The 13,006-nt window shown below is 43.9% G+C and overlaps 1 protein-coding gene across 1 annotated transcript in view; it reads right to left on the bottom strand.

The window, feature by feature from the left end:
• Positions 1 to 1,031: 1,031 nt before the first annotated feature.
• Positions 1,032 to 13,006, bottom strand: part of FIGN (fidgetin, microtubule severing factor) — a 210,255-nt gene continuing 198,280 nt past the window's right edge. The window contains exon 3 of the mRNA XM_086956602.1: positions 1,032 to 4,920. Within this exon, the coding sequence (XP_086812728.1) occupies positions 2,708 to 4,920 (2,213 nt within the window). The 3' untranslated portion in view covers positions 1,032 to 2,707. The remainder of the gene's footprint in view (positions 4,921 to 13,006) is intronic.

The following is a 13,006-nucleotide window of genomic DNA, read 5'->3' as shown; positions in this document are numbered from 1 at the left end:
TTGCAAATTAAGGTAAACCATAGACTGCTCATTTTTGTTGGTCTGTATTACGATGTTTGGAAATACACCCACAATGCATTTTTTCCTTTACAATTAACATAATATGCAATTACATGATTAAGAGCATTACAAAAAGGCTGTATTTTACTATTGCAATTATGGTGGTATCAGGAGTATAAGGCTGAGTCTTTGGCATTACTTCGTCTCAGTATACCACAACTTACTTTTTTAATTGTTTTACTGGTATAAATGAGTAACAAACTAAATTACTTTTTTAGTTCCCCATAATAGATTTTAGCACAAAGATAATGCTCCCCATCATTCTTTTTGGTGATATCTTTGTCATCTATACCTAACATGAGTACTGAGCAATGTTCCACAGAAATGTTCTTTTACAATTTGTGATAGCCCAGATTGCTGCCGGTATATTTTAGCATAACTACATATTATTTTCATAGTTAATTAATATATTAATTAATCACAGGGTAATCAAGAGATTATTACAATCTGCATCGCAAGGAAAATGAAGTCATTGAAGCATAAAACAACCACAAAATTGCATGACCGCTGAAAAGCATCAGAGTGCATGGTGACAATTGTGTCACAACTGCAAGTCAATCAATGCACTTGTTTTCTTGATTTTACTATTTGAAAGGCAGGAAATGGGTCACCAAGTCGATTTTACTAAAAACATGCCAATAAGTTCCTGCATTGGCTATGATCTAAATTAATATCAACGGAAAATCAAATTCATGTTTTATCAATTCTGGGCAACATTTGTAAAATGTTTTTCATGGCTTCCTTCATTCAAGGCACAGAATTCCGTGAGGGTTTAAAGACGGAATCGAGCTTCAATTTGTAAAATGGTGCTTGGATGTCTTTGTATACAATTTATTTGGTTGATTTGCTCACGAAATAGAACTTAAATATCCATGGCATTTTTCATCTCTCATTATGTCTTCAAAAGTAAATAATACAATCTTGTGTGCAGAAAAAAATACAAGGACCTAGCTCAGAAATATTCACACAGATGCTCTTTGTACATTTATTTCATGTTTTATCGTGTACATTAGTCAACGGAAACAAATTCCAGTGCTGTTCAACAATTTTGGTACTGTCATTATTAAGCAAACAACGTTATGTTCAAAACTCAAGATCGTTCTGTGTTCATGCAGCAGAGGGTTTGGGGCAGCTGCAGCCAATGTCGCTCCTGCTCGGAGACATCACCCAACATCAATCAACTGTCATGAATCAAGTGGCACACAAAACATAAAAGGATAAAAAGACTCTGCGGGGGCCAGGGAGAAGTGAGGAAAATGCCACGCACGCCAGCTACTCTTTAGAGAAGGAAGACACTATAGTATGTCTGCTGGCGAAGAGAAGGGTCACATTTATAGGACTTCGGGAGTGGACAAAGGAAGATGTGCCTTGAAACATATGTTGCAATTTGGTTTTCTGAGAAGAAGGGATTCCCTTTCTTCTCTTTTGATGGTTTTAACAAAACTGAGGTAGAGATGTAAGGGGACACACAGGAGTACACATTTTCTTCTAGTGTTATTAAGGACACTACAATACAATGTAAAATAATACTGAACAACTCGGAAGAATGTCCATGCAACATAAAGGTAATTCATGTAATTGCACTACGTAAGCAGCATCCCAAACACTGGAATCCAATCCACTGGCCGATTGTTGAAAAGTCTAGTGCATCCCAAAAGAAATCCAAAGTGCACGGTTTCAGGTTATACCAAATGTCTACATATAAAGTGGAAAATTTGTCAAATGGCTTCCAAACGAATTTACCCCTTAGGTGCCAGGGGGCAATATCGTAAGGATGTATATTTTGCTGCGACACAAATATATGTTTATTCCATCCATTGACGGAGGCCATTAACATGGATAAATAGCTTCCTTTTTCAATTTAAAAAAAAAATTCCGCCATGTTACACTAGACCCATTCTGTATACATTCAATCCCTTACCACCTTCCATTTGTTGAGGTAAATATACATCTTAAAATAAAGTATCATTGGATAATACATAACTCAGCAGTACATAGTGCTTTAAACACATTCCTTTGAGGTACTGTACAAAACAAAATATAGCTTTCCTGAGTTTTTGCAGACAGAACATCAAAAACAGTGAACTATGGAAATTAAGGTCCAGATTAACACTATCCCGTTTTAACTGTTCTTGACTAAATCTAGAACAGACGGGTTTGAGGAATACTGTTGCTAGTCGGATGGCAAAGAATCTGGTTTACGATGTCCCAACACAATTGTTCTTCTCTTTAGTCAAACAATGTTTGAAGTTAAAGCTCTTTATATTAGCACATGCCACCAATGTAATTGTGAGGCAAACAAAAACTAAAGCACCACTTCAGGCACTTGACAGCAACTAAATCTCAAGAACAGCAGAATGGAATCGACACACACAGTTCACGTCCTTCTAAAGCCGGCCCAGTTGTGCCCCATCCTTGGTCAGTATTGTCTTGCATGAATAGAAGCATCACAGTATGCTTCCTTTCACATGTGGTCCGAAGACCAGCAGTGCTAGGGTGATGCATGTTTTCCTTCAGGTCTACCCTGACTCATTTTATGCAAGTTTACTCATGACTGCAAAGTACCATCTGCCATTTCAGCATGGCTAAAACGAGAATATATCCCTATGTAGGACGTTATGAGCGCCAAATTTATTCACAATGATGATCACTGACTGCAACCAAACATTTTGTTCCATTCAATGTATGTATCAAGCTCCTTCTGGGATATGCTAGGCTGAATCTTGCAGAATGCATTTTCAAAGTCTTGATAGGTAACTGGTCTCAACTGTCCTGGCATAATGGCTGTTAGGTCTGTGGCTGGCATGGCATGTATAGGCCCTACCACTGCTTCCTGGCAGAGATGGGCCACATCCAGTCCAGAAAATCCTTCGGTGCGCTGGACAAGCAGGGCAACCTCTTTGTCATTCAAACAATAACTATGCTGTGAGAGCAGCTGTACAATTATCTGGTGCCTTGCTGTGCTGTCAGGCAGTGGTATTAAAAGTCGCTTCATGAAATACCTACGAAGAGATTCGTCAATTTCTTCCGGTTTACTTGTGGCACAAATTACAACAATTTGGTCTTCTGCTGATGACAGCACAGAGTCCAGCTGCATAAGGAACTCAGTTCTCATTCGATTTATTGGACTGTGATCTTCACTGACTTGGGAAGAAAGAAGCATTTCAATGTCACTGAGAAAAATTACTGAGGGCTGGCGACACCTTGCCACCAAGAAAGAGGCATGAACTATTTTCTCTGCATCAACTAGCCACTTTGTAACAAGTCCAGAGCCAGAAATTTTGAAAAATGTGGCACCCAATTGACTGGCTATACACCTGCCTAATAAAGTTTTGCCTGTCCCACAGGGTCCAAACAAAAGAATGCTTCTAGGCAAAGCAGTCAAGCCATTAAATGCATCTGCTCTCAATACAGGCCACAAAACCTCCTCTTTAACAACAGCTTTGATGAGATCTAGGCCAGCAATGTCATTCCAGTCCACTGGAGGTCCTTGGTTTATTATCTCATTGGTTACAATGTCAATGAGGTGTGTTTCAGTGTTCTTCAGCTGTTCGTCCACAGAGTGGCTGGATGAGGTAGCTGTGCAAAGTCCTGGGCCTTGCACTGTATGAGTAATGAGCTGTCTATGTTCCTCACTGTGTTCATTCATTGCCGGGGAAGCATACTTTCCAAAGGACTCATTTGTTCTTGAACCCAGTGAATTTTTAGACGTGCCATATGATGGCGGTGTCAATGCCCTTGTGGACTGGCTGCTGAATTTCCGTTGCTGCTCTGAAGACATTAGCTGCTTTGTTGGTTTAAAAGCTAAGGAGGATGGCTCAGTACTTCTGTCAAACCCATTTCCCCTGTTTGAGATGCTGTTCTCAGACATCCTGTACATAGGGCTCTGTGTTGATCTCTGTTGGCTGTAGCTGTAGTTTACATAGCTGGAGTCTATGTCTCTTTGTCCTGCCATATAGAATGCTTTTCTTTTCAGAGAACTTGCTGAACAATTTGTCAATGCGGACGGTGCAATGGGAGTTAAACCATGATTCTGGTAGCTGTAACCAGATACAGTGGTAGGAGGAAGAGGCGTTGGAGCAGGAATTCCGGAAGGAAGATACGCTGAAGGTGGAGGTGCACCACCTGGACTGTAGCCTGGGCCAACTGCAGTTTGAGGTGGATAACTCGTAGGAGGGTAGTTATAAGAAGCGATACTGGCGGTCCCATTGTAGCCAGGTACCAGGGCTGGTGGTGGAGGATGTAATGGGGAAGGATGGGATGAGTTTAGTGTAGTGGATGACTGACTGCCATAACCTGTATGCAAATAAGATCCATTATATCCTGAACCATATTCCTGAGATGGAAGTCCTGAATGAAGAGTGGGTACTGTATGATTTCCACAATTGCTGCTGGAATAACTGGGTTCTGATAGGTTGCTGACCACACCGGGTGAACTTCCTATACTGGCAGACACATCTGCCGAAGGCAGGCTTGCATTCACACCACCTTTATTGGCAGCAATGATGTCTGTAACGCAATTCATGGGATAAACTCCATCTGCATTCAAAGAGGTCTGCCAAGGTTCACTTTCGTTTTTTCGACCATTAACTAGCCCAGATGGTGCATCAGAATAGCTGCTAAGGATCTGCCGATCAATCGGTCCTTCTAAAATTCCAGAATACTTTTCTGCATACTTCTTCAGCAGGTTAGATGCAGTGAGGGCAGAGATGTCATCGTTGGCCCATGCATATTGATAGGTGCGCTGCAGGTGGCCTCGGTAAGCTTCAACTTTATGGGCTGGGGAACGGGTGGTCGACGTAATGTCAAAGTGCTGCTCTGGCCACTGGGCATGCTCCGGCGTCCACTGCATCTTCAAGCCTACAGGCGTTGGAAATAACAAAAAATAAAGTCAGCAACTGTTTTGAGAAGCGTTTAAATACATATGCTATCAATATATTTTTCAGTATAATTAATAAGCAGCGTAGTCTTTTGAAATTAACAAAATATTTCTGAACACCATAGATAGATGCAATAAACTATTAATAATGTACACCGCACGAATTTAAAACATATATGTGTGTGTGTGTGTGTATAATTTTTTTTTTACATTTATCTCAGATTTGAAAAGCAGTTTTGGGTTGGTTATTAATCTTAGAAATCCCCAACTATCCTGTCAGTTTAGATTACTATTTCGGTTTTTATTTTTTTCCCCAATATAAAAATATGAGACACAGCTGACAGATCACATCTGGGATACCTCTCTTATTTGGTGCTGAACACCTAGTTAGCGCAGTATAATGCACCCTGCGCGGAACAATATGACACAGACATTGCAGGTCATTCCATAATCCAAGTCTCATCTAAAGTGCTCCACGACAGTTTCAAATCTGCTTCGTGGAGTGCAGCAAAGCAATCTCCCAGGCAGCGCTCTGTCGCTTTCATCACACAAAGCCTACAACTCGGTATGAATTACAACTGGCTCCTTTCTGCCTCTCAGTTCTGTTGTTAAGGCTCTCAAAAAAAAAAAAACACAAGCATCACTTGTCTGTCGGTCTTCTAGCTTGCTGTTTTTTTTTCTCCCTTGGAAGCCTCCAGGGTAAAACAAAATAAAAACAGTGCCAGGCAGCCTAACCCCAGAAAACCACGGCAGCAAATAATGGCTGCTTGGAATCTTTGTAGGAGGAGAAGCTATCTACCCTCGACCGTCCCTTTTCTACATGTTTAATTGCAGCGGTTTCATTTTCTGTAATTCGCGGCACACATTAGGAACACTTACACGCTTCAGGCCATTTCTCTTGCTCCGTATTGGCTGTGCACACTGGTGTAACCGTATACAAGCTATCTCTTAATTTCTCATGTTACTAAAGGTGTTTTTTACAAACACTGCCCTCTGGCACAGATGCTCTGATAAGGTGGCCCAGCCAGCGTAAGGCAAGCACTGTAACACGAGCTCCCTTCTGGTTTTCTGTAGTCTATTTTGACAGCTCTCCCCACCTAATTCCCCCCCCCCCCCCCCACACACACACACTCCTTTTGCTCATCATTGCCTGTCTCTGGCATCTGACATGGCCAGTTTAGCCTGAATGGGCTAAACCCAACGCAGCATCAGCGGCGGCGGGAGGACGGCACGCGGATTCCCTTCTGACTCCCTCTCCCTTGTTTGCAAAACCACTGTACCAGACACTGGAAGTTAATTAGCAGGATGATGCTGTGCTAATTGTGTTAATTTACAAGGTTTTAGTCAAAGAGAAGCATGCCAGGGCTGGCACTGCTGTCATGCTTTCCACTAATGATTTAGAAATACCGAAAACAAGGTGGGAAGGGATTGCAGTAATTACACAATAAATGCCTAAGTAACGGGAATAATTTCCAACTACATGCCAAGGCATTTGCATACCTTTGAATTCGATTTTTGGAGCTACCGCGTTTCTCGGAGTTTCAATTGTTATATAAAAAAAATCCGTTTTTATTAACCATTAAAACGCATTCCCCACTTTTTCCCTTCACGGCCCCACGCAGTCTCTCTCAAATGCGTAGGCTTGCGTAATAAAAGCTCAGCAATTGCTTTGAAAACACACTTAAGCCGTTTGTTGTCAAGCAAGAAGTCTGGTCAGCAAATCAGGGAACAAAAGGGCAGCAGCAAACCACACAGAGAAACAGTCACCGACAACGTGAAACAAAACGCATTCAAATTGATCTCACACTAAATGCACCGTGACTTTATAATTACAAATAAAGGGACGTGCAAAATACACGGAGGGAATAACAGCAATAACACTTTAGACACAATCCAATCTTGCTTTACTAAATTAAAAAGACAAACGATTTTACATTCTTCTGGCAAACCAAAAGCAAATCACTATTCACCAACTGTGAATTATCAGCAACGAACCCCGTCTGGTGCCAGGGGACTTACTCCAAGCCATTTAACAAGAAGGGGGAAAGAATGCGCCTTTAATGAAGGGCTGCCAAAAAGATACATCAATTCATTAGTCTCTCGCGTTATTTGTGTGGCATTATTGTTCTGTTCTTTGTCTGTTAAATAGTTACTGAGCACAGAACATTCCAGCAAGCTTGGCGCACAAGGGGACTACTTCAGGCTGACATTTTAGTAGATTTATATAACTGCTAGGGCCAAGATTCAGGGCAAATCCCAGTTACAAGCAGCAGTGACAGTTCCAAAGGAAACAAAAGCAAAATACAATATGAATAAATAGACTGCAGTTCCTTCAGCAAAAAGGAATAACTGACGAATTATATGCAACACGTTAATTTTGAGCAGGGCGGCCTTAGCACACGCTAAAAAACTTTATCACTTTGATCACCATCGTTATTACACGTTTCACTACTTGATTTGCTGACAGCATGTTGAACTCTGAAATGCCATCAACACTAAAATCAAGCAGAATTACTGCCACTTTGTAGTAACTTTATGTTCGTAGACACTGACAAACAATAAAGCATGTGGCTTCCACAGCATGTACATTCTATCAAAAGGAAATGCAAACAACAATCTCTTACTCGCATTTCTAAGTGATAGCTGATTATCCCTCCTAACTTTTGAGGAATCGTCTAAAAACAGTTCTGTTGTGTCGAGGGAGCAAAGTAGGGCCAATCAACGCTAAAAGGAGGCCATGCCGATAAAGCCGTATTAGCGTGTCATTCATTATTCCAAGCACAATTACTGATGGGAGGGGATGTGTGTGTGGTATATACACAAGTATATATATATATATGTATGTATGTATATATATATATATATATATATATATATATATATATATATATATATATATATATATATATAATGTAAGCAAGGCTACACGCTAGCCGAAACTCGTCATCCTGTCTGACATCTCGCACTATCCTTAAAATAAAAGTCACTGCAGCCAGCAGTGTGTACATTAATCCTGGAGTCCGTGTCTTTCTCCGTTTGGTGGTTTCAAGCGCCGGATTGGTAATTGGAGAATATATATATATATATATATATATATATATATATATATATATATATATATATATATATATATATATATATATATATTCATTCCCTATTTCCCTCTCTGAAGGATGTTAGACTAAGATGTCCTCCTGACCAGCAGATCACTACACCACAGCAGCAAGCTAGCAACTCACCAAGCAATCTTCTTGGCAAAAAAGCGCACCCATTCCAATGTACATGTATACACACATCCCACAAAACCCCTAACGATAGATATGACGATCGAAGCAGGAATGTTTCCCGAGTTTTTGCATTACAATGGGTACAGTAAGACATGTATCTGCAAAAGGAATGCTTGCCCCTGCACTTCTGCTAGTAAACGACAACACAGGTGGTGCATGAATGAGATTACGCCACTTATTTCCAGAACATATGTTCAGTAAAATAAGTTTACTTTACATTGTACATTGCTAGCAATTATTAATAACATGGTCTTTCTGAATGCGTACTTCATTATCCAAAGTTACAAGCAAACTTAACAAGCACACCTACACATTTTGACTAGCCCACTATAGTCTTGATATTATGTTTATAAAAATTAATTGAGAATAAAACAATATATTTGTACTCACCCCCTAGTAAAGTGTTTTGAACATCACATTTAGTTCCAACAATCAAATACCACATTGAATAATTAGACTCCGTAAACGACTGCCCTCAAAGTCTGCAGTCTAGAGCAAATATTTCCCAATTATCTCATTTAAATACTGTCAAATGAATATTCCTTTTAAATCACACTTTCACACCTCACGACTACAAATTACAATGCATTTGCAGCAAATTACTTTTCCTTTTTTTCAATCTATCTCATTTGCATAAAGTAGCACTTCCCACAATCATTAAGGCGTTTCTTGCTAAATGCTCCACAGCCAAGTACAGTTTGAATTCCCAAGCATCCACAGCTCCATAAAAGAACATAGAAAGACATTATAATGATATTACGGAGACAGGAAATGAGTTGCTAAAACCTACAAATATAGGCTCTTGCATGATTAACTGCACAGGTACAAAACAGGTAACAACAGATTTAAATGAACAGGTTCTTTACATTGATACTGTCGTAGTACCAAATGTAACATAAGTCAAGGAAATGGAAGGCATTACTGATATCCTGCATTTGAGTACATACAATGTGAAATGATGATGTAAGTCTATTGTATTCTGCAGTGTACATTACTTTTGGAAAGGGGCGACCACTCGGTCCCCCCGAACGTATGGATGAGTGCCTCGATCCCCCCGGGAAGCCATTTTTGGGCGGGAGGCGCGTCTCGGCTGGTATGCCCGAAGCGGCGTAGCCGGGGCGCGCTTTTTCCCGCCCTAGAGTGGGCTGGCCTAGACACCGACGCAGCCAGCCACGCCCCCGGGGCGGGCAGGGGCGGGTTCTCGCCCGCCCTGAAGACGGATAAAAGAAGGCGCAAGACCAGAAGACGTCCTCTTGTTCTTGTGCTCCGAAGCTGCACCTCCTCGCTACACGTGAGCTCGGGACGGAACGAAGAGCCAATTTTGAGCGTTTTGATCCTTTTCTTTGTCTTCCAGATACTTCCTCGGAGAGATGCCCAAGAAAGGCGCAAAGAGAATGACGACCGACCAGATGGTGCGGGCCCTTTGCAAAGAGGTGTCCGACATAAAGAAACGGTTGGCGGAGCGAGATGGGGAGGAGGGTTCGGGCCCTGCGCCGGCTGGAGGGAGACCTAAGAGGCCGAGAAGGGTTCCAGCCGGTGGAGACGTCCCGGTTCCCTCTGCCCCGCTCGAGGCGCCGACCCCAGTACCGGTCGAGGGGAATCCAATCCCCGTTGTCGTCACCCCGACACCCAAGGAAGACATGCCCCCCGAGCTGGCAGCACAGCTAGCAGCATGGTTGGGGGATAGCAGTGATGGCGCCACGGCTGCCGAGGCACAAGCGCTGATAAAAGGGCTTCGTGAGAAGAAAGAGGCAGCTAGAGTGGCTGCACCGTTGGCGGTGATAGACAAGCCGCAAGCGGCAGAAGCTGCGTCCAGTTCAGGTAAGCGGCCATTGCCGATTGCACGGGACGAGTCAGCACCCTCTCGTAGAGAGAGATTGGGACAACATGTGCCCTTAGCGATAAAGGAAAAGATCTGGGCAGGGGAATACGTGAATATTTTTTCCTTGCTTGTTGATCATTATGATGTGGAGCATGTAAAAAGTCAGAAGGACCTAATGCATCCGAGTGTTTGGCGCGCAAAAATGGCCGCCTTTAAGGTAAATGAGAATATTGGTAACTGGGGCAATGTGTGGGGTATTTTTACATCGATTTTGGGGGAACGTAGGCCCGAGTTGCTTCCTGAGTTTCCCGTTTACCAATCAAGAATTATGGGTTACTCGACAGCGTATCAAGGTAACCATTGGTTTTGTTATGATAACCTGTTCAGGAAAGAAAAAGAACATAACAAGAGTTTAACCTGGGATTGTTACGATTCTTTAACATGGGACAAAATGAAAGAATCGGGAATGTTAAGAATGCCATTGGTTGGGAGCAATGTTGTTGATTACTCCCGCCAAAATGTGGGGTCGCCCTTTCGACCAAGTACGAGCACCGACGACCAGTCGAGGCCCGCAGGCAATACAGGGAAAAAAGGTTTCTGTTATAACTTCAACAGAGGGAAATGTACCAGGCCTCCGGGATCATGTAAATTTAGACACGAATGTAGTACGTGTGGGTCATCCCATCCTGAGTCATCGTGCAGAGCCAGAACGGGTGAGAATGGGGGTAAGGGAGGCGCCAAACAGGTCTAATCTAGGCCGAGGGGCGCCGTTACCAACTCCGATTGATACCTTGGCAATGATTCCCTGGCTCAGCGAATACCCGGATCGGACTTCTGCCGGGGTGCTGCGGAACGGTTTTACACATGGTTTCCGCATCCCGGTAGGGGACTTTCAGGGTGTAGGGATGTGCAAAAATCAACTTTCCGTTTTACAACATACATCTGTAGTGCAAGAGAAAATTCAGAAAGAGGTTAGCCGGGGACGGGTCGCCGGCCCGTTTAGTGTACCCCCGGTACCGGATTTCGTTTGTTCTCCGTTAGGGGTGGTCCCCAAGAAGGACCCAGGTGAGTTTCGATTGATTCATAATCTGTCTGCTCCACATGGTCTTTCGGTGAACGACGCAATTGATCCGGAAGTTTGTTCGGTGCGATACGCATCTTTTGATGAGGCAGTAGCCATCTTGAATCGCCTGGGGCCCGGGACGTTGATGGCGAAATCTGATATCGAGTCAGCGTTCCGGTTGCTCCCGGTACACCCAGACGATCAGCGTCTTTTGGGGTTCGGGTTCCAGGGATCATTTTACATGGATAGGTGTATGCCAATGGGATGCTCTATATCATGTGCTTATTTTGAACAATTCAGTACTTTCCTGCAATGGGTGTTCACTAAGAAAACGGGTTTTCGAAATGTAATGCACTACCTTGACGACTTTTTGTTCCTTGGTCCCGCCCGAACTCCCGAATGTGCCCAGGCCTTAGATGAATTCTGTGTATTGATGAGTCAATTTGGCGTGCCGTTGGCACCGGGTAAAACTATGGGTCCCACGACTTGCCTCGAGTTTTTGGGGATCGAGTTGGACTCAGGGGAGGGGTGTTTCCGTTTACCAGCTAACAAAGTGTTGAAATTCAGGACAGCCCTCCGAGTATGTTTGAATACACCTAAGGTTACACTGCATCAGTTGCAACAATTAGTGGGAAAGTTGAACTTTGCCTTGAGGGTAATCCCAATGGCTCGCCCCTTTTCCCGCTCCATTGCCCAAGCGATGGTTGGCCTGAAGGAGGGTCATCATCGCACAAGGTTATCGGCTGAGGTCCGCCAGGACATGCGGATATGGTTAGCATTCTTGGCGGACTTCAATGGCCGAGTCGTCTGGAACAAGCCAGCCGTGTCCTCAGAAGAGCTTGGGCTATGGACAGATTCAGCAGGAAGCATAGGTTTTGGCGCCATCTTCGGCACGAACTGGTCTGCTCAAAGATGGCCCCTATGGTGGCACGAGAAGGGGCTAACGAGTAATATTGCTTTCCTTGAATTATTTCCCATTCTCGTGGCCCTGAGAACCTGGCCAGAAGGTTTCAGAGATCATTCTGTCGTTTTTTGGTCCGACAATATGACCGTGGTAGAATGCATCAATAGTCAGTCAGCCCATTGTAAATTGATTTTGAGGCGGCTCAAAGAAATTGTCCTACTATGTATGCAACTGAACGTGGTATTCAGAGCAAAACATGTCCCAGGGGTGATGAATCAGGCTGCTGACGCACTGTCTCGTTTTCACATGCAGGCTTTCTCGGGTTTCCTTCCTTCAGCGGACCCGGAGCCGGCACCCTTCCCCGAAGCTCTCTGGTCTCTCGGTGCCCCGAACTTCGTCACCTCGTGGGAGAGAGTCTAGCACCCAGGACAAGGAAGGCATACGAAGGGGCGTTCCAGGCCTATTTAGCCTTTTTAGGGGCAGAGAGAGGGGGTCTGTGGGGTCAGGAAGAGTGGGTAGTACTCTTTCTGATGTCTTTACATAGGGCTGGGAAATCGGTGGCTACGGCCCAAAGGCATCGTGCCGCCATTTCCTTTGTTGCCAGGGCCCATGGCATCCTGGACCCAACAGCGTCTTTCACAGTACAGAAAGCGCTGCGGGGGTGGCAACGCCTAGAGGGTCGCAGAGTAGACGTGAGGCGACCGATAGGTCTAGACAGGTTGTCCCAGTTACTGGACACACTCCCTACCACATGCTCGTCCCCTTTTGAGACCTGTTTGTTCCGGACTGCATTTACGCTGGCGTTTCACGGGGCTATGAGAGTTAGTGAGCTGGTTGCAAGGAACAAACAGGATGTGACGGGGGGCTTGTGCAGGGAGCATGTTCAGATCAGGGGGAATGCGATGATTGTCTCCTTTCTCAGGTCTAAGACTGACCAAGATGGGAGAGGGGACTGCACGATCATTCGCAGGGACCCCGAGTCATCCATGTG

The sequence above is a fragment of the Lissotriton vulgaris genome, chromosome 2_1 (assembly GCF_964263255.1).
Source record: "Lissotriton vulgaris chromosome 2_1, aLisVul1.2, whole genome shotgun sequence".
Classification (NCBI taxonomy): Eukaryota; Metazoa; Chordata; class Amphibia; order Caudata; family Salamandridae; genus Lissotriton; species Lissotriton vulgaris.
The sequence above is the reverse complement of the archived record's forward strand: the minus strand, read 5'-3'. Positions and strand labels throughout refer to the sequence as shown.